At 39.3% G+C, this 25,664-nt stretch overlaps 1 protein-coding gene across 2 annotated transcripts in view; it reads left to right on the top strand.

The window, feature by feature from the left end:
- The window catches only part of CC2D2A (coiled-coil and C2 domain containing 2A), a 135,384-nt gene that overhangs the window by 15,434 nt on the left and 94,286 nt on the right, over window positions 1–25,664 (top strand). For both annotated transcript variants that reach the window (XM_017875353.1, XM_017875352.1), the window contains 2 exons: window positions 21,869–21,957; window positions 22,259–22,360. In XM_017875353.1, coding sequence (XP_017730842.1) covers window positions 21,869–21,957; window positions 22,259–22,360 — 191 coding nt within the window. The remainder of the gene's footprint in view (window positions 1–21,868; window positions 21,958–22,258; window positions 22,361–25,664) is intronic.

Raw genomic sequence — 25,664 nt, 5'->3', positions numbered from 1 at the left:
CTACTGTATTAATTGCTTATTCCCCAGTGCAATATTTGGAGCTTGATAAACATATGTTGAAAAACTGCCATGGGCATAACAACAAATGCTCAAGACAGGTCCTGCCTCTGGTAATCATCATTCTACTCACTATCTCTATCAGATCAATTGTTTTAGCTCCCACATATGAATGAAAACATGTACTAGTTGTCTTTCTGTGCCTGGCTTTCTTCACTAACATAATGTCTTCCAGTTCCATCCATGTTGCTGCAAACTGCAAAATTTCATTCTTTTTTATGGCTGGATAATATTCCATTGTGTATATGTAGCATGCTTTCTTTATCCATTTATCCACTGATGGATACTTAGGTTGATCCAATATCTTAGCTGTTGTGAATAGTGCTGCAATAAAAACAGGAGTTCAGATATCTCTTTGATATACTGATTTCCTTTCTTTTGGATATACACCCAGCAGTGGGATTTCTGGATCATAGGGTAGTTCTATTTTTAATTTTTTGAGAAACCTTCATATTGTTTTCCATAACAGCTGTACAAATTTACATTCTCACTAACAGTATACAAGCATTCCCATTTCTCTGCATCCTTGCCACCATCTGTCATTTTTTGTCTTTTTGATGAAAGCCATTTTAACTGGAGTGAGACATCTCATTGTGGTTTAATTTGCATATCCCTCATGATTAGTGAATTTGAGCATTTTTGCATATACCTGTTGGCCTTTCGTATGTCTTCTTTTGAGAAATGTCTATCAATGTTTTTTGCCTATTTTTAATGAGATTATTTATGTTTTATCTGTTGAGATATTTGAGATCCTAGTATATTCTGGATATTAGTCCCCTTTCAGAGGAGTTATTTGCAAATTTTTTCACATCTATTGAAATGATTCTGTCGTTTTTCCTTCATTCTGTTGGTATGATGTATTACTTTATTGATTTGCATATATTGAACTATCCTTGCATCCCTGAGATGAATCCTACTTGATCATGAAGAATGATGTTGTTAATGTATTGTTGAATACAGTTTGCTAGTATTTTGTTGATGATTTTTGCATCAGTGTGCATCAGAGATACTGGCTTGTAGGGTTTTTTTGATGTTATGTCTTTGTCTGGTTTTGGTATCACCATAATACTGCCCTTGTATCCTAAGTTTGGAAGTATTCCCTCCTCTGATTTTTGGAATAGTTTGAGTAGGATTCATAATAGTTCTTCTTTAAATGGTTGGTTGAATTCAGCAGGGTAGCCGTCAGGTCCTGGGCTTTTCTTTGAAGATAAACACTTTTTATTACTGCTTCTATCTCATTACTTGTTTTTTGTCTATTCAGATTTTATATTTCTTCATGTTTCAAGCTTGGTAAGTTGTATATGTCTAGAAATGTATGCATTTCTTCTAGCTTTCTAGAAGAAATGTATTGGCATATAGTTGCTCATAATAGTTTCTAATGATCCTTTGAATTTCTGTGGTATCAGTTGTTATGTCTCCTTTTTTGTCTCTGATTTTATTTATGTGGGTCTTCTCTTTTTCTTAATCTGGCTAAAGTTTTGCCGATTTTGTGTAGCTTTTCAAAAAACAACTTTTCATTTCATTGATCTTTTCTACTTTTTATTAAGTCTCACTTTCATTTATTTCTGCTCTGATCTTTATTATTTTTCCTCTACTAATTTCAAGTTTTGATGTGCTCTTGATTTTGTGTGTCTTTAAGATGCATTGTGATGTCGTTTATTTAAAACCTTTCTATATTTTTTACGTAGGTATTTATTGCTATAAAATTCCCTTCTGGTAATGCTTCTGCTAGACCCCATAGGTTTTGGTATGTTGTGTTTCCATTATCATTTGTTCCAGTCAATTTTTTTTTAATGTCATCATTAACCCAATTGCTGTTCTGGAGCATATTGTTTAATTTTTATGAATTTGTGTAGTTTTCAGAGTTTATCTTGTTATTGATTTATAGTTTTATTTTATTGTGGTTAGAGAAGATACCTGATATGATTTCAACTTTTTTGAATTTTTTGAGACTTGTTTTGTGGCCTGAGATATAGTCTCTCCTTGAGCATATTCCATGTGCTGAAGAGAAAAATGTGTGTTCTGCAGCTGTTGGATGAAATGTTCTTTAAATCTCTGTTAGTTTCATTTGTTTTATTTGTAGATTAAGTCCAATATTAGTTTGTTGATTTTCTCTCTAAATGATCTATCCAATGCTGAAAGGGGGTATTAAGATTCTCAACTATTATTAATGGGAGACTTTTGCATTGGCATTTAGCTCTAATAATATTTGCTTTATATATCTGGGTGTCCCAGTATTGGGTGCATATGTATTTACAGGTATTATATCCTCTTGCTGAATTGACCCCTTTATCATTGTATAATGATCTTGTCTCTTTTTACAGTTTTTGTCTTGAAATCTATTTTATCTGATATACATACAGCTAGTCCTGCTCTTTTTACATTTCCATTGTATAGAATAACTTTTTCCACCCCTTTATTTTCAGTCTGTGTGCATCTTTACAGGTGAAGTGAATTTCTTATAGTAGCATATAATTGGCTCTTGTTTTTTTTTTCTTTTTTAATCTTTTTAATCCGTCCAGTCAATCTAAGTCTTTTGATTGGAGAATTTAGTCCATTTATATTCAACATCATTATTCATAGGGAGGGACTTACTACTGCCATTTTCTTATTTGTTTTCTGGTTGTTTTGTTAGTCCTCTATTCCTTTCTGTCTTCTTCCTGTCTTTCTTAGTGTATAGTGATTTTCTCTGGTAGTATGTTAAAATTTTTTGCTGTTTATTTTCTTTGTACTTGTTACAGGTTTTGCTCTGTGGTTACCATGAGGCTTGCAAATAACATCTTATAACCAGTTTTAAGCCGATGACAACTTAACTCTGATCACAATGAAAAGAAAATAAGAAGCAAAACTGAAAACTCTCTATTTTAACCCTGTCTCCCCGCTGCTTTTTTATTTTTTGTTGTCTCTACTTACATATTTTTGTACTGTCTATCTCTTAACAAATTGTAGTTATTTTTGATAGGTTTTCTTTTAGTCTTCAGGCTAAAGATATGAGTGATTTAAACACCACAATTACAGTGTTAGGGTATTCTGTATTTGTCTGTGTGCTTATGTGACTTTTATACCTTCAGATTTCTTGTTGCTCATTAGCATTCTTCTCTTTTAGATTGAAGAACTCCCTTTAGCATTTCTTGTAAGATAGGTCTGGGGATGATGGAATCCCTTGGCTTTTCCTTGCCTGGAAAAGTCTTTATTTATCCTTTATGTTTAAAGGATAACTTTGCTGGATATAATACTCTAAGTTGGAAGTTTTGTTTGTTTCTTTGTTTGTTTCTTTGTTTTCTTTAGCACTTGGAATATATCATCCCATTCCTTCATGACCTATAAGGTTTCCACTGAGAAGTCTGCTGCCAGATGTATCAGAGCTACTTTATATGTTACTTGTTTCTTTTCTCTTGTTGCTTTTAGGATCCTCTCTTTGTCCTTGATTTTTGAGAGTGTGATTTTTATAGATCTCGCAGTAGTCTTAGGGGAGTTGAATGTTTTGGTGTTCTTTGACATTCTCATACCTGGATGTTGATATCTTTCTCTAAGTTTGAAAACTTGTTATTATTTTTTGAATAAATGTTTTACCCTGAGCTCTTTCTCTACATCGTCTTTATGGTCAATAATTCTTAGCTTTTGCCTTTGGGGCTAGTTTTTACATCTTGTAGGCATATCTCATTCTTTGTTATTTTCATTTTTCTTCTCTGACTGTGTATTTTCATAGAGTCTGTCTTTGATACTAATTCCTTCTTCTACTTGATCAAGTTTGCTGTCAAAAGACTCATGCATTTTTCAGTTTGTCAGTTGAATTCTTCAGTTCTAGAATTTTGCTTGATTTTAAAATTATTTCAATCTTTTGTTAAATTTCTCCATGTTATCTTGAAGGTCCATTGCAAGACAAAGTTCTTACAGACAACTATTCTGAATTCTCTATCTGAGAGGGCACATATCTCTATCACTCCAGGAATGGTCAGTGCCTTATTTAGTCTGTTTGGTGAGGTCATGTTTTCCTGGATGTTCTTAATGCTTGCTCATGGATGTCTGGGCATCAAAAAGTTAGATATTTATTCCAATCTTCATATTCTGAGCTTGCTTGTAGCCATCCTTTTTAAGAGGGCTTTCCAAAACTCAAAGGGGTTGAATGTAGTTATCTAAGCCTGAGGCCACTGCAGCTGTTTCAGTACTAGGGGAGCCCTAAGTCCAATAACACTGCAACTCTTGCACATTTCTAGAACACAGTTTTGATAAACTTAGGGAAGATAAGAGAGAATTCCCTTGGTTCCTAGGTGAGGTCTCTTGCTCTCTTCCCTCACTTTCCCCAAAGCAGGAATCTTTCTCTGCACTGGGCTACCTAAAGTTGGGGGAGGGTAATGTGGGAATTCTTGTGGCCACCACAGCTGGCACCTTGCTGATCACACTTGCTGGGTCACATCTGAATGCTACAGGCTCTCAGGCTAGCATGGAACTGGGCTTGCCCACAACCCACAGCCACTACTGGCTGGCTGCCATTGTTGTTTATTCAAGGCCCAAGACAACTTTAGTCAACAGGTAGTAGATCCTGCCAGGACTGGGTATATCCCACCAGAGCAGCAGATTCCCATCTGGCCCAAACTGGGTCTGGAAACACTTTTCAGGAGCAAAACCCTGGAATCGAGGACTTCAGGAACCTGCCTCATGCTTTATTTTACTGTGGCTAAGCTGGTACCCGAATTGCAAGACAAAGTCCTCTGTACTCTTCCCTCTCCTTCTTCCAAGTGGAAGGAGTCTCTCTCCACACTGCACTACCTGGATTTAGGAAGGAGTCACGAAGCACTCCCATAGTTGTTGAAGCTGATGTTTCACTTGGGTGCATGCCAAACCCAGTCCCTCTGAGATCAGCATGGCACCAGGGCTTACCCAAGGACTGCAGTCTTTGTAGCCTGACTGCCACTGCAATTTATTTAGAGAAGTAGACGATTTTAGTCAGCAGGTCATGAGGCTGGTCAGGACTCGGGTTTTTCCTACTGGGAAGAGGGGAGGATTCCCCTCTGGCCCAGGATTGATCTAAATGCTCCCTCCATGGGCGCCAGCAGAATTCTGCTCAGTATTGTGTTACACTGTGTCAGCACAGCACTGAGTTCCAATGCAAAGTCCCACACTCACTTCACTCTTCCTCTTCCAAGTACATAGATTCTTTCTCTGTGCTGTGCTGCTTGGGCTTGGGGGAAGGGTGGTGCAGGCAATGCAAGACTGCCCTTCCTACCCTCCTCAATGCATCTTTCCTTGTTATTATGTTAATACTAGATACTGTGATCACTCACCTGATTTTTTGGTTCTTATAATGCTATTTTCTTGCACAGATAATTGTTCAATTTGTTGTTCCTAAGGGAGGGATACTTGCACAGAAGTTTTTAAGTTTGGTATAGCCCCATTTGTTTATTTTTGCTTTCATTGCCTGTACTTTGGGTGTCACGTCCAAGAAACTATTGCCAAATTCAATGTCATAAAAATTTCCTTTTTCTTCTAGAAGTTGTATAGTTTTAGGTATTATGTTTAGATCTCTCATTCATTTTGAGTTAATTTTTGTATATGATATAAGGTAAGGGACAAACTTCATTTTTTTTCCATGTGCATTTCCAGTTTTCCCAAGATCTTTTGTTGAAGACTGCTCTTTCCCCATTGAGTGGTCTTTACACTCTTGCTGAAGGTCATTTGACCATTTACTCAAAGGTTTATTTTCAGGGTTTCAATTCTATTCCGTTGGTCTATATGTCTGCCTTTTACTAGTACCAAACTGCTTTGATCACTGTCGCTTTGTAATATGTTTTGAAACCAGAAAATGTGAAACCTCCAATTTTGTTCTTCTTTTTCAAATTTGTTTTAGTTCTTTGTGGTCCTTTGATACTGAATAAGAATTTTAGAATGAATTTTCTATTTCTGAAAAAAAAAAAAAAGCCATGGGGATTTTGATAGGGATTGCATTGAATCTGTAGATAATTTGGGGGTAGTACTGACATTTTAAAAATATTAAGTCTTCCAATCTATGAACACAGAATGTCTTTACATTTATTTGTGTCTTTAATTTCTTTATTTTTTATTTTTATTTTTTTATTTTTTGGAGACTGAGTCTCCATTCTCTGTCACCCAGGCTGGAGTGCAGTGGCCAGATCTCAGCTCACTGCAAGCTCTGAGTTTACGCCATTCTCCTACCTCAGCCTCCCGAGTAGCTGGGACTACAGGCACCCACCACCTCGCCCAGCTAGTGTTTTTTTGTATTTTTTAGTAGAGACGGGGTTTCACTGTGTTAGCTAGGATGGTCTCGATCTCCTGACCTCGTGATCCACCCATCTCGGCCTCCCAAAGTGCTAGCTTGAGCCACCGTGCCCAGCCTCTTTAATTTCTTTTAGCAATTTTTTATAGTTTTGAATGTACAAGTTCTTTGTCTCCGTGGTTAGATTTATTCCTAAGTATTTTATTCTTTTCTATATTATTGTAAATGGAATTGTTTTCTTGATTTTGTTTTTGGATTGCTCATTTTTAATGTATACAAATGCAACTGATTTTTCTGTGTTGATTTTATATCCTGTAGCTTTGCTGAATTATTTATTAGTTCTAAATTCTTTATTAGTTCTAACAATGTTTTTGTGGAATCTTTAGGATTTCTATATACAAGATCATGTCACCATGAACAAAGATAATATTATTTCTTCCTTCTCAATTTGGATGGCTTTCATTTCCTTTTCTTGCCTAATTGCTCTCAGACTTTCAGTACTCTGTTAAATAGAAGTGGTAAGAACAGGCATTCTTGCCTTGTTCCTGATCTTACAGAAACAGCTTTCAGTTTTTCACCACTGAGAATTGTGTTAGTGATGGGCTTTTTGTATTGCCTTTATTTTATTGAGGTAGTTTCCTTCTATACCTAGTTTGTGGAGTGCTCTTATCATGAAAAGCCATTAAATTATAAAAAGCATTATCAAACGCCTTTTCTGCATCAGTTGGGAAGATCGTGCACTTTCTGTCCTTCATTCTGTTAATGCAGTGTATTACATTTACTGATTTTCAAATGTTGAGCCCATTCTTGCACTCCTCTCCCCTTTTTTACATGTTAAGGGGACAGTCGCATGTTTGGAAGCATGCTGCAGGTTAAGACTTGGTAACCTGAGCTAACATTAATACTCTATAAATGGATCATGAAGCTCTTTCTCATGACCAGCTTATAAACACTGCTTACTTTACGTGAGGTTTCCAAGGTGGAGCCTCAGATTCAGTAGTCTCCTCAGCCACAACAAGAAAGTTTTTGCTCACAGATGGGTGCTGAGAAAGCTATGGGACTTTTAAACTTGTATGGTTCAATTTTATTTTTCTTCTTTAAGCACTTACTGGTTTACCTGAGGCTTTTACCCTCACAGAGTAGGGGATGGAAGCAGTGATAAACAGACAGACAGGCAAACAGATGATGAATCTGACATCTTGAACTCTGAGAACTTAAGACCGTGTTCTGAGTTAGGCAAAAAGTTTGCAGGCATTGTGCTAAGGTCTTTACATTCATTATGTTATTTAAATCTCAGAACAGTCCTACTGTCAGGCATTGTTTCATTTATTAGGAGACTAAAGTCCAGAGAAAACCAACAGCCAGAAGTGGTGAGGCCAAAATTCAAACTCCAATATGTTGACATCCAAACCTATATTCCTAATTGCTGCACTCCAGCATCATTCCATAGCTTCAGACTGAACCCTCTTTGATCTTTGGAGCTGATGGTTTACAGTTACCCATGGAAGGTACAATGGCAATGCTATGACCCAGCCAGCACTGTCAACAGTGAATCCAGAAACCCACAGAGGAATCTTAACATGGTGCATGAAGCAAATTTAGAGTGTTCACCAGATCGATAATCTGACTGTGCTTCATTTTTTAAAAAACAGAATGATACTCAGGTAGACCATCTACCTATCTCTGCCTCCCTAGAACAGCCTGTTTCCTGTTTGGGGTTTTCATTTATTTGTTTGTCTTATTCTAACTATTCATCTCTCAAAAATCAATATATACATGTCACCCCCTTTGGAAAACATCCCCTATTCCCCAGAGTAAGCTGAGTAGATATTTTCTTTGCTCCCATGGCCCTTGCACCTGAGTGAGTATCCAGAGGCATCTTTTCATTGGTACGCCTCCTGCCCTCCTTCACCAAACTAGCAGTCCTTGAGGGCAGAGCCTGACTTTCAGCTCTGCTTAGCATAGTGCTGGCATGCAGATGGCACTCTGAGTGAACAGTATCTCCAAGTGGCCTTTCTGCTTTTCCCTCTAGGCATTGCTCTGCTTTAGGTGTGCTTACTTACCACCATGCCCATTGTGTCTTTTCAACCAAGTCTGCTCAAACATCTGGATCCACATGTTTGATTACTCCTTTGACCTTTTACTTCCCAAACTTCTCATGAGTCTGGGCTGCCCCTCAGTGATACCAGCCCAGACCCTCACCTTGAACCTGTGACCCTCTGTCCTACAAGGCTCCAAGTATTGTCAACGTCAGGCTGCATTTAGAGACGCAGAGACCAGCACCCCTAACCTATGGCCTCACATACTGCTTCGGGCACATGTCTGGAGGCGCCACCTCCCTAATGAACCACACCACAAACCCATGCAGTGAAAGCTTGGCTTCTAATCTGCTCTTCAAACATATATATAGTCATGACATTCCAAATAAAGAAAGCATTTCACTGAATGTGGAATAGTTCCAAATAAAATAAACATCTAGTTTAAAAGTACACACATTCCCCCATGATTTCATCTTGCACCATCTCTTGAGGGAGTAACTATCACACATTAAGTAGTTTCTTAGGAACATAAATTTCTTCATTACTACCATCTGTTTTCCATTCATTCATGTTAGTTTCTCTGATTAAACCATCATTTCGGAGCCAATTTGTCAGTATTGGTGGAAAAGAAAGTTCAGAATCCAGTGAAATATGATGTAAATGAAAGGAAATAAAGTGTTTATTTTAGGTATACTTTTTAATAGTCATGAGGACCTGGAGAGACTGGCCTGGGGTGGCGGAGAATGTTATAAGGCACAGCATGAGACAAAGAGGGAAGCTGCCTGAAGGAGCCGGGCCTTGGGAGTTACCTTAGTGCCTACCAGCTGGAGAATGGGATGAACATTCTAGTCCAAGGATGCACACTGGAGAATGTAGGAAATGTCAAGACGTTCACCAACGCTGCCGTTCACTACCTCACACAGTACTGGGAAGACTAAATTAAAGTACTAATACGTATAAATAAATATTACCTATTGTTAGTTATGAGGAAAGCCAAGGCCGCAATTACTCTGTACTCAGTCCTAATTCCCTACCCTCCTTTAAAGCGAACAAACAAAAAAACAAAAATTCTTTAGAGCAAAATTCTTTCAAACTCATTTTTTCTCATTTTTGTCTCCAGTCTTCTCTTGAAATCACTCCAGTGTAACTCACACACCCACCCGTTTATTGAAAATGTCCTTGCCAAGGTGACCAATGACTCACACATTTGCTAAATTCAATAGTCAGTTCTTTATGTTACTTGACTTTCACAGCATTTGATGGCGCTCACCATTCTCTCCTGCTTTTGCACTTGGCTTCCAGGACTCCACTTGCCTGGTTTTCCTTCTGCCCCACTGGCTGTACCTCTTTCTCCTTTGCATGTTCTTATTCACATCCCGACGACTCCATGTTGGAGCACCCTAGGCTCAGTGCTTGGCTTTCTTATCTTTATCAATATTCGATTATTGTTGTCATCTCAAGACTTTAAATTCAATCTATATACTGACCAGTTCCAAATTTTTATCTCCAGCGTGGACTTCTTCCAGACTAAATATGCAACCACATACTCAACATCCACTTTTGCACATCTAATAAGACAACCCATATCTTTGGCTTACTGAAATATAACTTACATACCATAAAATTCACCCATTGTTAGTGTACAATTTAAGGAATTTTTGGCAGATATATAAACGTGCAATATCACACTACAATCCAGTTTTAGAATATTTTATCACCCCAAAAAGTTCCTTTGTGCCTATTTGCTTCCACTCCTAGCCCTAGCTCTAGGCAAACACTGATCTGGTTTTTATTCCTGGAAGTGTGTCTTTTCTGAACATTGCATGTAAATGGAATCATACAATATGTAGTGATTTGCACCTGACCTCTTTCACTTAGCATAATGATTTTTGAGATTCATAAATATTGTAGCATGTATCCACATTTCAATTTCATTTCTTTGGTTGCTGAATTATATTTCATCATACGGACACACGACATTTTGTTTATTCATTCACCTGTTGAGGGACATGTGGATTATATTCAGTTTGGTGGTATTATCCACAGTGTTGCTGTGAACACTTGCAACATGTCTTTGTGTAAACTTATGTTTCCATTTCTTTTGGGAGGATTCCTAGTAGTAGAATCTCTGAGTCATATGATAAACTTATGTGTAGCTTTTTAAGAAACTGTCAATACACTTTTCAAAGTGGCTGCATCATTTTACTTTTCTGACAACAGTGTATGAAAGTTCCAGTTTCTCCACATCTTTTCCAACACTTGGTATTATCTGTCTTTAATTATACCCTTTACAGTAGATGTATAGTGGTGTCTTGTGCTTTTAACTTGCACTTCCCTCATGATTAATGATTTGAGTATTTTTTCATATTCTCATTAGCCATTTGTATATCTTCTTAGTAAAATGACTATTTAGTTTGAGACAAGAGTCTCACTCTGTCACCCAGGCTGTAGTGCAGTGGTGCAATCTTGGCTAACTGCAACCTCCACCTCCTGGGCTCATGTGATTCGCTTGCCTCAGCCTCCTGAGTAACTAGGATTACAGGTGCTCGCCACCACACCCAGCTAATTTTTGTATTTTTAGTAGAGACAGGGTTTCACCATGTCAGCCAGGCCGATCTTGAACTCCTGACCTCAAGTGACCCACCCACCTGGGTGGTGTGAGCCACCACACCCAGCTATTTTACATTTTTTACTCATTTATTAATTGAGTTGTCTTACTAGAGAGTTGTAAAAATTCTTTATGTATTTTAGATACAAGTACTTCATCAGATAACATAATTTGAAAATATTTTCTCCAAGTCAATGGCTTGTCTTTTCATTTTCTTAATGGTGTCTTTGAAGTACAAAAGTTTTAAATTTTGATAAACTCAAATTTATTATATTTTTATTACAGATTGTGCTTTTGGGGTTGTATCTAAAAATTATTTGCCCAACTCAAAGTTATGAAAATTTTCTCCCATGTTTTCTCCTAGAAATTTTATAGTTTTAGCTCTTACATTTCTCTAGATCTATTATGTATTTTGAGACAACTCAAATTTTACTTAACTGAAACTGACCTTCTGATCTGTTTCTATCAATCCAAACCTGTTTCTCCTAGAGTCATCCCACCTCATTAAATGGACTTTACATTTTTTTTCTATTGCTTGGGTCAAAAACTTGGAGTCATCCTTAACCCCTGTCTTTCTGTCTGCCCACATCCTATCTACCATCAAATCCTGTTTGCTCTACCTTCAGAATAGATCTAATGACTACTTCTTACTCTCTCCACAGCTACCACCCTGATCTAAGCCACTTTCACCTCTCATCTAGAATACTGCAGTAGCCTCCTAACTGATCTTCTTGCTTCCATTCTCAACCTTCATTTTCAACCCAACAGCCAGAGTGGTCCTATGAAAATAAAGTCATGTCACTTCTCTGTTTAAACCTTCCAATGGCTCTCACTCAACTCAGAGTTAATGCCATTTTTTTTTTTTTTTTCAGCACAGGGGACTTTATTGATGGTACACGACAAAGTGGGGCACCCCAGGCTCCTCCCTCTTCAGGGGGTCTGCATGGAAATTGTGAGGAGGGGAGATTCTCAGTGAGGTGGGGGACTGAGGGCGGCAGGGACTCCTCAGCAGCTGAGGGCCTCTGTCTTCCTTTCGTGCTCTCGCTGGGTTTGGTGGTCCAGGGATCTTACTCCTTGGAGGCCATGTGGGCCACTACTCTGTTGCTATAGCCAAATTCATTGTCATACCAGGAAATCAGCTTGACAAAGTGGTCATTGAGGGCAATGCCAGCCCCAGCATCAAAGGTGGAAGAGTGGGTGTCACTGTTAAAGTCGGAGAAGACAGCCTGGGTGCTCAATGTAGCCTAGGATGCCCTCGAGGGGGCCCTCTGATGCCTGCTTCACCACCTTCTTGATGTCATCATATTTGTTAATGCCTAATTATTTAGGATGACCTATGTGGTTGCGTTTCCCCTTACTTCTGTGACCTAATATCTACTATTCCATTCCCTCAATTTTTGGGTTCCCCATTTCTGCTCTGGCCTCACATCAGGCTTAGCTCTATCTTAGAGTCTTTGCATCAGTTAGTACTACTTGTACCTGAAATTCTCATCCCCTAGGTGTCTACATGGTTTGATCCCCCTCTTTCTTCACCTGTTCTTATCTCACCTGGAGGCCCTTACCTGGCCACTTTATTTATTTATTTATTGGGACAAAGTCTAGCTCTGTTGCTCAGGCTGGAGTGCAGTGGTGCAATCTTGGCTCACTGCAACCTCTGCCTCCTGGGCACAGCCATCCTCCCACCTCACCTAGCTAATTTTGAGACTACAGGTAGCTAGGACTACAGGTGTGCACCACCATACCTAGCTAATTTTTGTGGAGGCAGCATTTTACCATGTTGCCCAGGCTGGTCTCAAACTCCTGAGCTCAAGCAATCTGCCTGCTTCAGCCTTCCAAAGTGTTGGGATGACAGGCTTGAGTCACTACGCCTGGCCTACTCTATTTAAAACTGCAATTCACCCCTCCCTCCTGGCCCTCCTTATCCCCTGATCCTGTGTTATTTGTCTCTACACTTAATATCACCATCTGACATACTAACTACAGAACTTGTTTGTGGTCCATCTCCCCTACTGGCATACACTCTCTATGACGGTGGAGGCATTCATTTGTTTTGTTCACTGCCCCATCCCTAGTACCTTGAACACATAACAGGTGCTCAAAGAATATTTGTTGGTTGAATGATTGAAGAGTCAAGACAAGATTCTGTAATCCAGCATTTCCAAAACTGGAGTTTGTAGAATACTAGTATCCTCTTAGAAATGAACTGCTCCAAAAAAAGACTTCAACTTGAGAAACTTTTCATATCATTTCTACTCTTGGAAATTCATGAAGTTTGTTCTGAGACTACACACACTTCACCCAGCATTTCTCACACAGTTCTTGGTCCTCCTGAATACCTGTTAATATTTTTTTCCACTCTGTAGAAGACAATGTGGAAGACTCAATCCTAAGTAGAATCTCCATGTCAAAATATATCTGTGATATTCTTGACAACTCTCAGAGTCTCTGAAAGTCCTGTTTGGAGCCTCATGCCCTGTGGACCAACACAACAGCATGAGAGCACCAAGTCTTGTCCAGGCTGATGGTCCCCAAGTCTGCACCATCTGCTGAAGCACAAAGAAGAGGAAGGGGCACCAGACAGGGCCAGGATCCCAAGACCACACATGAGAAAGAGACGCATGTGCCAGAGCAAGGGTTCCTGAGTTTTCAGCTAACATAAAATGAAAATGCTGGTGGGACTCGGAAAGAGTGAGCCTGGGAGAACTAGCAAAAAAGACAGTGATCAGAGAAGTCCCTCCAGAGCACCTCAGCAAATGTGAACTATCAGCAGTGCTGGGGCTCATACAGGGACAGCCAATTTGTTCTCAGCCCATTTTGACTTTCTTTTTATGTAGTGACACTTTCACAAGTGATACTGGTCTATTTCATAAAAGTTAGAAAATCAAGAGAAAAAATCAATGACCTACTTTCTTAAATTCTAGTTACAGCCACCAATAGGTTTTTGGACCCTTTTTTTGCCCTGGGTAAAAACCTGCCTGACAGTAAAGTTGTGTCCTGTGTACCCAGAGCATTAGTTGTGGCTTACAGGCTATCCTAGGGTCTTGCATCAGATTGTCCACTAATTACATTTTTAATCCTCAAAATTTGAAAGTTTTAATTAGTGTGAATCAACTACATGCTTTGATTGACAACATACAGTTACAATATGTAACAGGGTGAAGCATATATAAACTTAAAAACAAAGAATGGTGACTTCACAAATTATCTATTTTTTTAATTTTCTTTCAAACTTTTATTTTAGGTTCAAGGGGTACATGTCAGGTTTGTTACATGGGTAAACTGCATATTGCGAGGTTGGTATACAGATCATTTTGTCCCCCAGGTAATCAGCATAATATCCAATAGGTAGTTTTTCAACCCTCACCTGCCTCCCACCCTCCACCTTCAAATAGGCCCAATGTCTATTGTTTCTTTTTCTTTTTTTGGAAGACAGAGTCTCATTCTGTTGCCCAGGCTGGAGTACAGTAGCATGATCTCAGTTCACTGCAGCCTCCACCTCCTGGCTTCAAGTGATTCTCCTGCCTCAGCCCCCCCATGTAGCTGGGATTACTGGCACATGCCACCCCACTCAGCTAATTTTTGGTATTTTACTAGAGACGGGGTTTCACCATGTTGCCCAAGCTGGTCTTGAACTCCTGAGCTCAGGCAATCCTCCTGCCTCAGCCTCTCAAAGTGCTAGGATTACAGGCATGAGCCACCATGCCCAGCCTCTATGTTTCCTTCTTTGTGTCCATATGTAGCTCAATATTTAGCTCCCACTTACAAGTGAGAACATGCGGTATTTGGTTTTCTGTTCCTTCATTAATTCGCTTGTGATAATAGCCTCCAGCTCCACCCATGTTGCTGCAAAGGACATGAATTCATTCTTTTTTATGGCTATGTAGTATTCATGATGTATATGTACTACATTTTCTTTATCCAGTACACCACTGATGGGCACCTACGTTGATTCCATGTATTTACTATTGTGAATAGTACTGTGATGAGCATGTGAATACATGTGTCTTTATGGTAGAATGATTTATATTCCTTTGTGTGTAATGGGATTACTGGGCCAAATGATAGTTCTATTTTAAGTTCTTTGGGAAATCGCCAGATTGCTTTCCACAGTGGCAGAACTAATTTACATTCCCACCCGCAGTGTATAAGGGTTCCCTTTTCTTCTCAACTTTGCCAGCATCGTTATTTTTTGACATCTTAATATAGTAATGGCCATTTTCACTGGTGTAAGATGGAATCTCATTGTGATTTTTATTTGGATTTCCCTAATTATTAGTGATATTGAGCATTTTTCAAATGTTTGTTGGCCACAAGTACGTCTTCTTTTGAAAATTATCTGTTCACATTCTTTGCCCATTTTTCAGTGAGGCTGTCTGTGTTTTGCTTATTGAATTGTTTAAGTTTCTTATAGGTTCTGAATATTAGACCTTTGTCAGCTGCATAATTTTCTCCCATTCTGTAGGTTGTCTGTTTGCTCTGTTGATAGTTTCTTTTGCTGTGCAGAAGCTCTCTAGTTTAATTAGGTCCCACTGGTCAATTTTGTTTTGGTGCAATTGCTTTCGGAGACTTCATCATGAAGTCTTTGCCAGGGCCAGTGTCCAGAATGATATTTCCTAGGTTTTCTTTTAGGGTTTCTAAAGTTTTAGGTTTTACATTTAAGTCTTTAATCCATCTTGAGTTGATTTTTGTATATGGTGAAAGGAAAGAGTCTTCTGCATATGGCTAGCCAGTTATCCCAGCACCTTTTATTGAATAGGGAGTCCTTTCCCCCATTGCTGTTATTGTAAGCTTTGTTAAAGATCAGATGGTTGCAGATGTGTGGCTTTATTTCTAGAAAGAGAGGAAGTCACACTATCTCTCTTCGCAAGTGACATTATTCTATACCTAGAAAACCCCATAGTCGGCGGAGTGTGGTGGCTCACACCTGTAATCCCAGCACTTTGGGAGGCCAAGGCGGGCGGATCACGTGGTCAGGAGATTGAGACCATCCTGGCTAACGTGGTGAAACCTCATCTCTACTAACAATACAAAAAATTAGCTGGGCATGGTGGTGGGCACCTGTAGTCCCAGCTACTTGGGAGGTTGAGGCAGGAGAATGATGTGAACCCAGGAGGCAGAGCTTGCCGTGAGCCGAGATCACACCACTGTACTCCAGCCTGGGTAACAGAGTGAGACTCCATCTCAAACAAAAAAAGAAAAAGAAAAAGAAAACCCCATAGTCTCTGCCCAAAGGCTCCTAGATCTGATAAACAACTTCAGCAAAGTTTCACAATACAAAATCAATGTACAAAAATTAGTAGCATTTCTGTATACCAATAATGTCCAAGCTGAGAGCCAAATCAAGAATGCAATCCCATTCACAATAGCCACACAAAGAAAAAGCGCCTAGAAATACAGCTAACCAGGAAGGTGAAAGATCTCTACTAGGAGAATTACAAAGCACTGCTGAAAGAAATCAGAGATAACACAAACAAATGAAAAAACATCCCATTCTCATGGATAAGAAGAATCAATATTGTTAAACTGGACATATTGCTCAAAGCAATTTAACATTCAGTGCTATTCCTATCAAACTACTGATGACATTTTATACAGAATTAGAAAAAAACTGTTATAAAATTCATTTGGAAGGAAAAGCGAGCCCAAATAGCCAACATGATCCTAAGCAAAAAGAAGAAAACTGGAGGCATCAGACTGCCTGACTTCAAACTATACTGCAAGGATACAGTAACTAAAACAGCATGGTATAGGTACAAAAACAGGCATACAGACCAATGGAACAGGCTAGAGAGCCCAGAAATACATTTTTCCTCTCAGCCCTGTTATTCTCCCATTTTTGCTACTGAAGTCAAGCTGGCTTTTGCCCCATGCTCTTCCTACCCCCTTTTCTCTATATTTTATAGTCTATCCTGGAATTTTGCATTAGGGAAAGATAATTTTGTGGTGAGGTTTGAGCATTTTTAATGGAGAAGCAGAAGTAAAAGGTAGTTCAGGCCTGTGTCCCTGTAACTCTTTTTTCCACTACCCCTGCAATAATTATGGAAATACTAGGTTTTCCTTGCATATTTTTAAGTTGACATAAATTATTATCATACTGTATTTGCCAAAGATTTAGAGGAATTACCAAAATGTTTTCCAGAGTAGCTACAGCAATTTATATTCCTACCAGCACAGAAATTTTAAATTATCCACATCCTTGTCAACACTTGTTATTATCTCTCTTGTTTATTATACTCATCCTATAGGGGTGAAGTGGTACCTAATTGCGGTTTTGGTTTCCATTTTCCTAATGACTAATGATGTTAAAGATCTTTTCGTGTGCTTGTTAGCCCATTGTACTTCTTTCTCAGAGAATGCCTATTCATGTGTTCTGCGCATTTTAAAAGCAGGATCTTTGTGGTATATGTCTTATATGTCAATAAAACTGTTTTTAATGAAAAATGTAGGTGAGGCATCGGAATTCTGGATCACATCAATTTGTGGACATAACATGAGAGGAACAGAAAATTATCTGAAATGAAATGCCTGTTTGTTAGGAAAACATGGTTGTGTTTTCTGAGGGATCAGGTATAACTGAAGTGCTTAGGAGAAAAATGGAGAGTGTCCACTACTTTACCAAGCCTGAAAAGAGAAATAACTGGGGAACAGTGAGTATGGGTGATAGGAAAGAGGAGAGAGAGTGCAGAGAAGATCTGAAAGCCATTTCAAACATAAGGCTCACGTAGCCTTGGGGTTAATGGGTTGCTAGGCAGCAAGAGCAACATTGCTGAACATCTAGCCTCTTGCTGTGTCTGATGAAAAACATCACTTTGCCAAAGAAATCCACATTTCATACTACATTGACATTATGTATATATTTTTAATGGAATGTCCTAAAATTCTGTCATTATCCATAAGTTCCTGTATGCCCTCAAATCACATCTTAATTAAAAAAAAATTTTCATCAGACTTTGCATTTGATGCTACAGAAACTTTATTCATGTCAGGTTTTCTTAGCTGGGTCAAAGGGCCATTTTCTGAATATGCCTCTTTTTGTAAATGTGAAATCAAGCCCTTCCTCGAGCCTGGCAGATCAGTTCTCACCTGCAGGGCTTGAAAGGGAGATCCAGTTCGAGGTCATGTAGCTGATTAGTAATGGAGTGGAGCAACTGACAATAAATTAGAAGAAAAATGTTTAATGAGGGTTGTCTTAGTATTTCCAGCTGTTTAAAGAAACCCTGTTTGCCATATTCTACCAAGACAAAAATGAAAGTACTTAACCCCATTAGCTCTGATGTCAAAAGGAGTGAACTGGTACCTTTGGCTTCCATGGATGTCATGTTAGTAATACTATCTTTTTTAAAAAGTCTTCATCATTACTGTTTTCAAACAAATGAAGATTACATTCTTCTTGTTTGAAATACCTTTTTAAGTATAATATCCCTCACACCATCATGGTTCCTTTCTATGTTGTTCCTTCACTGATCTAATACTACAAAAACCGAGTTCAAAAGTCCCCCAATACGTTTCTTGCTCTCAGCTGGTCACAGTCTAGTTGGGAAGATGACATGCCATCAGCTAGTTGTACAGACCTGATTTGTAAATCTTTAAATCCTTTACATGTCTTTTACTAGCACAGATTTTAAAAACAAAATCAGTAAAAAGATCAGTGGTTGCCAGAAAGTAGAGGGGAGGGAGGGCTGAACGGGTGGAGCACAGACGATTTGAAGGGCAGTGAGACTACTCTGTATCATTCGATCATGCTGGATACGTATCATTATAGCTTTATCCAAATCTATAGAATATACAGCACCAGAACTAAATCCCCAGGCAAACTATGGATTTTGGGTGATTGATGCGTCAATGTATGTTCATCAATTGTAATGAATGTGCCACTCTCGTGGAGGGTACAAGCATCAGGGAAACTAAGCATGTTGGGACTGGGATATATGGGAAGTCTCTGCAACTTGCCCTCAACTTTTTTGTGGACCTAAACTGCTCTAAAAAATAACGTCTATTAAAAGTGATAAATTTCATAATTTCAAAAAAGAATCAGGCAAGAGCTACTTTTTATGGTTTCAAAATTGTCAATGTTTTTTAAACTAATAATAAGACTACTTCAGTTTCTTTATTCAGAAGAGATAGTGTTTAATAAAATATCTTGTCTCTCTTTTAAAGAATAATTCATAAAATTATTCTAGTAAACCATGTACAAGTAATAACTGTTTTATGTAAACTAAAAAAAACCCTGAATTTTTTAAGGGGTGTAAATAAGATTATTTTCATGTTCATAAAACTTATTAGTTTTGAAAAGGCTTCTCACTGGTGGTGGAGGGGGTTGGTGACAGGGACAGTGGCACAGTAAATGGTCAGCCAGAGGAAAGCATTGGCAAGAAGCACGGGTTCAGTCTAGAAGCCCCTGTTTACCCACTCAGGCATTCCACACACGCTTAGTGATACTTACAGTGTGCCTTCCCTGCGTGGCTGGGGACATTAGAACCTGGAGAGGAAACGGGTACTAATCAAATAGCCTAACAAATGCAATCATGTGTCATTTAATGACAGGGATACATTCTGAGAAACGCATAGCTGAGTGATTGTATCATTAAGGGACCATGATAAAGCATACTTACACAAACCTAGGTGTGGTATATATATCTGTATTTTTTAAATATGGAAAACCAAATGTCCCAGCATCATTACTGACTATCAGTTATTTCTCCTACTCGATCTGCAAAGCCAATATCAGGTGCCATAGATCAGATCTCTACATATTCTCCATTATAATCCTATGGGACCACTATTGTATATGGGGTCTGCCATTGACCAAAACTTCTTTGTGCAGTACATAACTGTATATAAATTCAAAATGTGACAGATGAAGGAAGTCTCATGACTCTGTGCATATGTCACAGGAACATAATCTACCATAGTTATATTATCTTTAAAACGAAAAATGACTTGATTTTAAGTGAGTTTTAAAAGAATGCCAAAAATTTTTATTAAGCTAATGGAGATTCTCTTAAAGAACTCTGAACCTCAACACATGCATGCCAGACTCTAATCATTACCATAAATATTTCATGCCTCCATACAGGCATTAAGTGATAGTCGGGGGCATGATATAAGTAGTATTTTATAGCTTTCTATCACACATATGGAAGAAGGCACAACCCAAGAAACAGAGTGGCTGTGCTGCAGAAATGGGCGTTGAGGTGGTGTCTTGGCTTGCATAAAGCAGGCTCAGGAGGAACCTGCAGACCTGTTATCTTTGCCTTCTCTCTGCCACTTTTCCTCCTAGCTCTCTTACTTTCACTTGCTTCCTTCCTCCCAAGATAGTGTCATTGTCTACAAGTGTGAGGATCCTTCTCTCCTCAGGAAACTCCTTTCTTAAAGCTTCAGCACTCACCATGGTTGAAAGCCTTCCCAAGCCTTTACTGTTCAGTCTGGCCCCTGTCCCAGAGCTTGGTGTCCTGAACAAGTACCGCAGACTCATCTGGCCCTAGACAAATTCACTCCGACACCTCCCAGTCTGACTTCCCCCTCTCATTTTTCTTTCTCAGCAGCATCAAACTCCTTGTGTTGAAACCTCAGATTCCCTCACTTTTTCCTTATTCCTCTATACTGGGGTCCTCCAGGTTGAGTGTGTGTTTAAACTCCCTGGTTGTCTGGGCTGTACCTCCAGGTTTTAGAGTATGCCTGAAAATCTGTGTATCTAAAAAGTTCCCAGAAGATACTACTGCTGCCGCTGCTACTGATCATTTTTCCATACCTACCAATCGCCACTAGGCCCTATTGTATTTTCCCTTGTGTGGCCTGTCTTACTGACTCACACTGACCCCCTTTCCTTCCTAACTCATACCAGGGCATCCTGGCTGGGGTCCCTGGCACCTCACCCACTCCACCCCAACCATCCTGTGGTGCAGCTTCTGAAAACACTGCTTGCATTCACGTCCTCCTCCCTGCACATTCTTCACGACATCCACACTGCTTAGGGAATATACCCGAGACACCTTAATGTGACATCAGAAGCTTTCCCTAACTTGACCCCAAAATCCTTTTGTAATCTTGAGTCCTTCTTCATCCTAGTAGAGACACTCTGCTCCACCCATGCTAACATTCTGTTCCCCAAAGACTCCATTTTACTTCCACCTCTTTTGTAATGGTTTAGAGAATTGGGGAATGTGGGACTGGGACCAAATCCCAAGAATTCCACATCCTAGGTGTGTGATTGTAGAGCCATTTATCACACAGGGCTGCAGAGCCTTCATCTTTGTGATACTTGGTGATCATAATACCTTGGGTACTCCTCACAAAGACAGCAGAAAAACTGTTGAGAAATGCATTTGATGCAGGTATCACAGAACCTGGCACACAATAGCTGCCTGATAGTTCATTATATTTATGGGTAAATTCAATAAGATATACAAAATGTATATTGTCTCTATGATAGCCCAGGGCTAGGTCTGGGCCTCTAGAAAAGGTTTCTCTGATCAAAGATACCAGTGCAATTGACAGTTAAACCCGGAAACCCCAAACTCATTAGCCAACCATTCACCTGACAAGCCTGTTTCTCAAATCAACAAATGTGAGAGCCTTTTCCCAGTGGCAATTGAATTGGTAAGTATTCGTGTGCCTTGAACAGTCAAGTGTCATTCATTTCATTCTTAGTTAAGTCAAGATGACAGTGCCAGGCAGGACTGAGGTTTTGGCTCTCAGTTTCAGAAAAGCCAAGACATGTACTTACTATGTCAAAAGGATGGTTGTCAGCATGGTCTCATGTTAGCTTATGTGAAGTTCTAAATGTGCCAAATAAAATTATGTTCTCTTATTTCTTTTTAAATTTAATCTTCCCTTTTGTGGGGAGAGAATTGTTTTAAAGTAATTTTCCTTTTTCTTTCCTTATTTTCTTTTCTTTTTTGTTTTGTTTTGTTTTGTTTTGTTTTTTAGGCTTACCTCCAATTCCTTCAACTTCCAGAACAGGCTTTGCAGAATTTTCCATGAGGGGACGCATGAGGGAGAAATTGCAGGCTGCGAGGGTGAGAGAACCACATGAATATTCTGTTCAGTGCTGACTGCAATCTTCCAGGGCTTGTCTAGCTTACTTTTTATGCTCCAAACTGCATGGATTTGAATACCATTCAATTTGTCTTTCAAGTTTTAAATGTTAATGTCTTATTTTGCATTGGCACAGATGAAAATTATGCTTCAGAATTTAATGTCACTTTTCTAAACCATTTTCCTTGTTCTTACCCCTTAAAGGATAGCATGTATATTTTACTGATTATTTCTCAGCATTCTTGACATCATGTAGCAGTAAATTTCTGTTTGACTTTTTAGTCCAAAGCAGAAAGTGCATTGCTGCAGGAAATCCCCACTCCTCGGCCCAGGCGCTTACGAAGTCCCAGTAAGAAAGAACTGGAGACCGAATTTGGCACAGAGGTGAGAAATACCCTCTCTACTTTGTGATCAAAACCAGTAAAGCAGAATATAAAGTTTCCAGCAAAAGTTTTTAGAGCAGAGGTATGATATTAAATGCTGATTAATAATTATAATACACTTTGGGAGACTGAGGTGGGAGGATCACTTGAGTCCAAGAGTTCAGCGGGGCGCGGTGGCTCACGCCTGTAATCCCAGCACTTTGGGAGGCCGAGACGGGCGGATCACGAGGTCAGGAGATCGAGACCATCCTGGCTAACACAGTGAAACCCCATCTCTACTAAAATACAAAAAAATTAGCCGGGCGTAGCGGCGGGCGCCTGTAGTCCCAGCTACTCGGGAGGCTGAGGCAGGAGAATGGCGTGAACCCGGGAGGCGGAGCTTGCAGTGAGCCGAGATCGCACCACTGCACTCCAGCCTGGAGGCAGAATGAGACTCCGTCTCCAAAAAAAAAAAAGAGTCCAACACCAGCCTGGGCAACAGAGCAAGTCCCCACTCCTACTAAAAATAAAAATAAAAAATTTAGCTGAGCATGGTGGCTTATGCCTGTAGTCCCAGCTACTCGGGAAGCTGAGGTGGGAGGATCACTTAGGCCCAGGAGGTCAAGCCTGCAGTGAGCTATGATTACACCACTGCAGTCCTGCCTGGGCAACAGTGAGACCCTATTTCAAAAATATTAATAATTACAACAGCTACTATTTATAAGGTACTACTCTGTGCCAGGCATTTTGCCACCTTTGTCCCATGTTATCATATTTCATTATCCCTACATGGCAGGTACTATTATTTTCATTCACATTTAACAGATGAGGAAACCGAGGGTCAGAGTAGATGTGAAACCACCCCGGGTCACAGAGCATGCATGTGGAAGAATCGGGATTTGATCCCAGCTCTATATCATTTCCAGTCTGTCTCATTGGGTCAGCATTGCTGGATCCATGGATCTTCCTGGAAAGCAGGGAGAGAGATAAAATGCAGTACAAAATAAAGTCAGATGCTAAGGGTCCTTGAATGTCACATTTAGGAGCCTCAGTAGTTTTCTACAAGCCATGGAAAGCTATTGACAACAGGAAGGGGAGGCAGTGTGAATGCACTAGAGTGAATTTTGTTTGCATTTGAGGTGCTGGTGAGGAATCTCAATATGTGTTCTCCAGAGACACAGAGGAAGGGCCTAGACCTGGAGAAACAGATTTAGGAAGTATTTCTACTGTGGTGAGTGTTGAAGTTTTGAGAGTGCCTTTGAAGAAAACCTTAGAGTTAAAGCCCTTGAGGAGGAGAGGGAGCCAGGAAAAGAAAAACAGAGGGGTAAGCGCTATGACGCAGAAAAAAGAACAGAAAGAAAAACAGCAGGTGGCTCAGGAGGTGTTTGCAACTCCAACCCAATTGGTTTTTTGTTGTTTTATTGGTTTGGGTTGTTTTAACCATTAAGACAAAGAAGCCCAGGCTCTAGGGATATTTCTGATTTTTTAAATGATGCCTTTTCTTTTTCTGTGATGAGGTGTTATAAAATGTTACCTATATTCACCCCAAAGAAGTCATAAGTTGCATAATTATAAGGAATCTTGCAGCCTTGCTTATGTTTTGTGGTCTTCAGTAGGAATCCTAGTCAGTCCAATGAAATGGCTTTATGACTATTTGTTATGCGCCTTCATGATCCATTCTACTGAAAAAGCATTTCTTTCCTTTAATTCCCATTTATTTTCTTACTACAAAAGCCATAACTTAAAAATATCGGAAAATAAAGAAAAATATCTATAATCCCATCAGCTTGACACAAGTACTTTGGTTATTTTCATGGGCATGTGAGGCTAAGCATCTAGTCATGTTGGCTAAGTGATAGGAGGTTCTGGTCTTTTATATGTGGCTTTTTCTATACCTTCTGACTAAAAACCATTTCACAACATCATTTCAAAAAATAGATATCATAATTCATGTAGCTGTCACAGTCCATGGGCCACAAATACTGATATCTCAAATAAAGCTGGAAGTTGTAGAAGTAAAAATATACTCCCTTGGCTACTAGGGTGTTTATTTCTCCTTGTGATCAGGACTTGGCTTGTATGTTCATAATATTCCATATTCCCTAAGTACCATTCTTATGGTATTGAGGCAAACATCAACTGCTTTGTCTTTAGACCACATCACATATTCATAATAGAACATCTCACAACCACGTTTCTTCATGTATATACCTCAAATCTAGAAGGAATATCTAAAAAATGGTTCAATATCCTGTTCGTCAAAAAATATAGTACACAAAGAGCACAGATGCTGAACTTCAGCTGCCCAGGGCTAAAGGCTGCCAACCTCACTCACTAGTGATGCGACCTTTGCGTTTAGCTACTCTACAGACCCCACTTCCCGCCTCTATAAAATAGGGGTAATTCCAGAACCTAGTTCTTAGTGTTGTTTTGAGGATTAAAGGAGTGAATACATGTTACAGTGTTTCACATAGTACCAGGCACATGGTCAGCCCTCTCTATTTAAGTATTAGTGACTGTTAGACGCTGTATACTCAGAGAGAAAAGGGGAAACCAGTTAGGAATACTTTGGTCAGTAATCCAAATTTACCAACGCAAACCACTGCTTAATCTGTTTTGTATTTCCTTTCACTTTATACTCAGCAGACTTGTGATACGTGAACAAATGCAAATCTCTAAGAACACATAAACATCAAAGTAGAATTAACACAGAACCTTGAAAACTTAGCCTCCACTAGATATGACCAAAATTTTTCTACATGTGGCCCTGGTTCCCTGTCTCAGATTACCCAAGATCTGATCCTTGAACCTAATCTACCTGTCACCCAGCCAGCATTTATGAGAAACTCCTTCCTGCCAGGTGTCTGATAGGCTCAGAACACACAGTGATGACAGTGAGATCTCACCCTTGAGGAGCTCAGTGGGGTTGACGGCCAGTGGGGATATAGGGGCATTCAGCTCTGTAATGGGTGCTGTTAGCAGCCCAACAACATGGCACCTCATCCCAGCCTCAAAATCAGGTTATATAAAAATTAGTCCATGGCTTTCTTTGATCCGACACCCAAAGCACAAGTAGCAAAAGGATAAATAACTACATTGGACTTCATCAAAATTTAAAACTTGTGCTTCAAAGGAGACCGTTGAACAAGGTAAGAAGAACACAGAAAATGGAGAAGTTATTTGCAAATAATGTATCTTCATTAGTATCAGGACCAGTATCAAGCATATATAAAAATGTGAGGGGTCTACAAGACAATCAGATTAGGGTGTCTTTTAAGAAATTGGTTTAGATTATGGTTTAGAAGAGAGATCAGGGCTATAGCTAC

This window comes from Rhinopithecus bieti, unplaced genomic scaffold (assembly GCF_001698545.2).
Source record: "Rhinopithecus bieti isolate Rb0 unplaced genomic scaffold, ASM169854v2 scaffold_9237, whole genome shotgun sequence".
Taxonomy (NCBI): Eukaryota; Metazoa; Chordata; class Mammalia; order Primates; family Cercopithecidae; genus Rhinopithecus; species Rhinopithecus bieti.
This window is presented reverse-complemented; position numbering and strand designations above follow the sequence as displayed.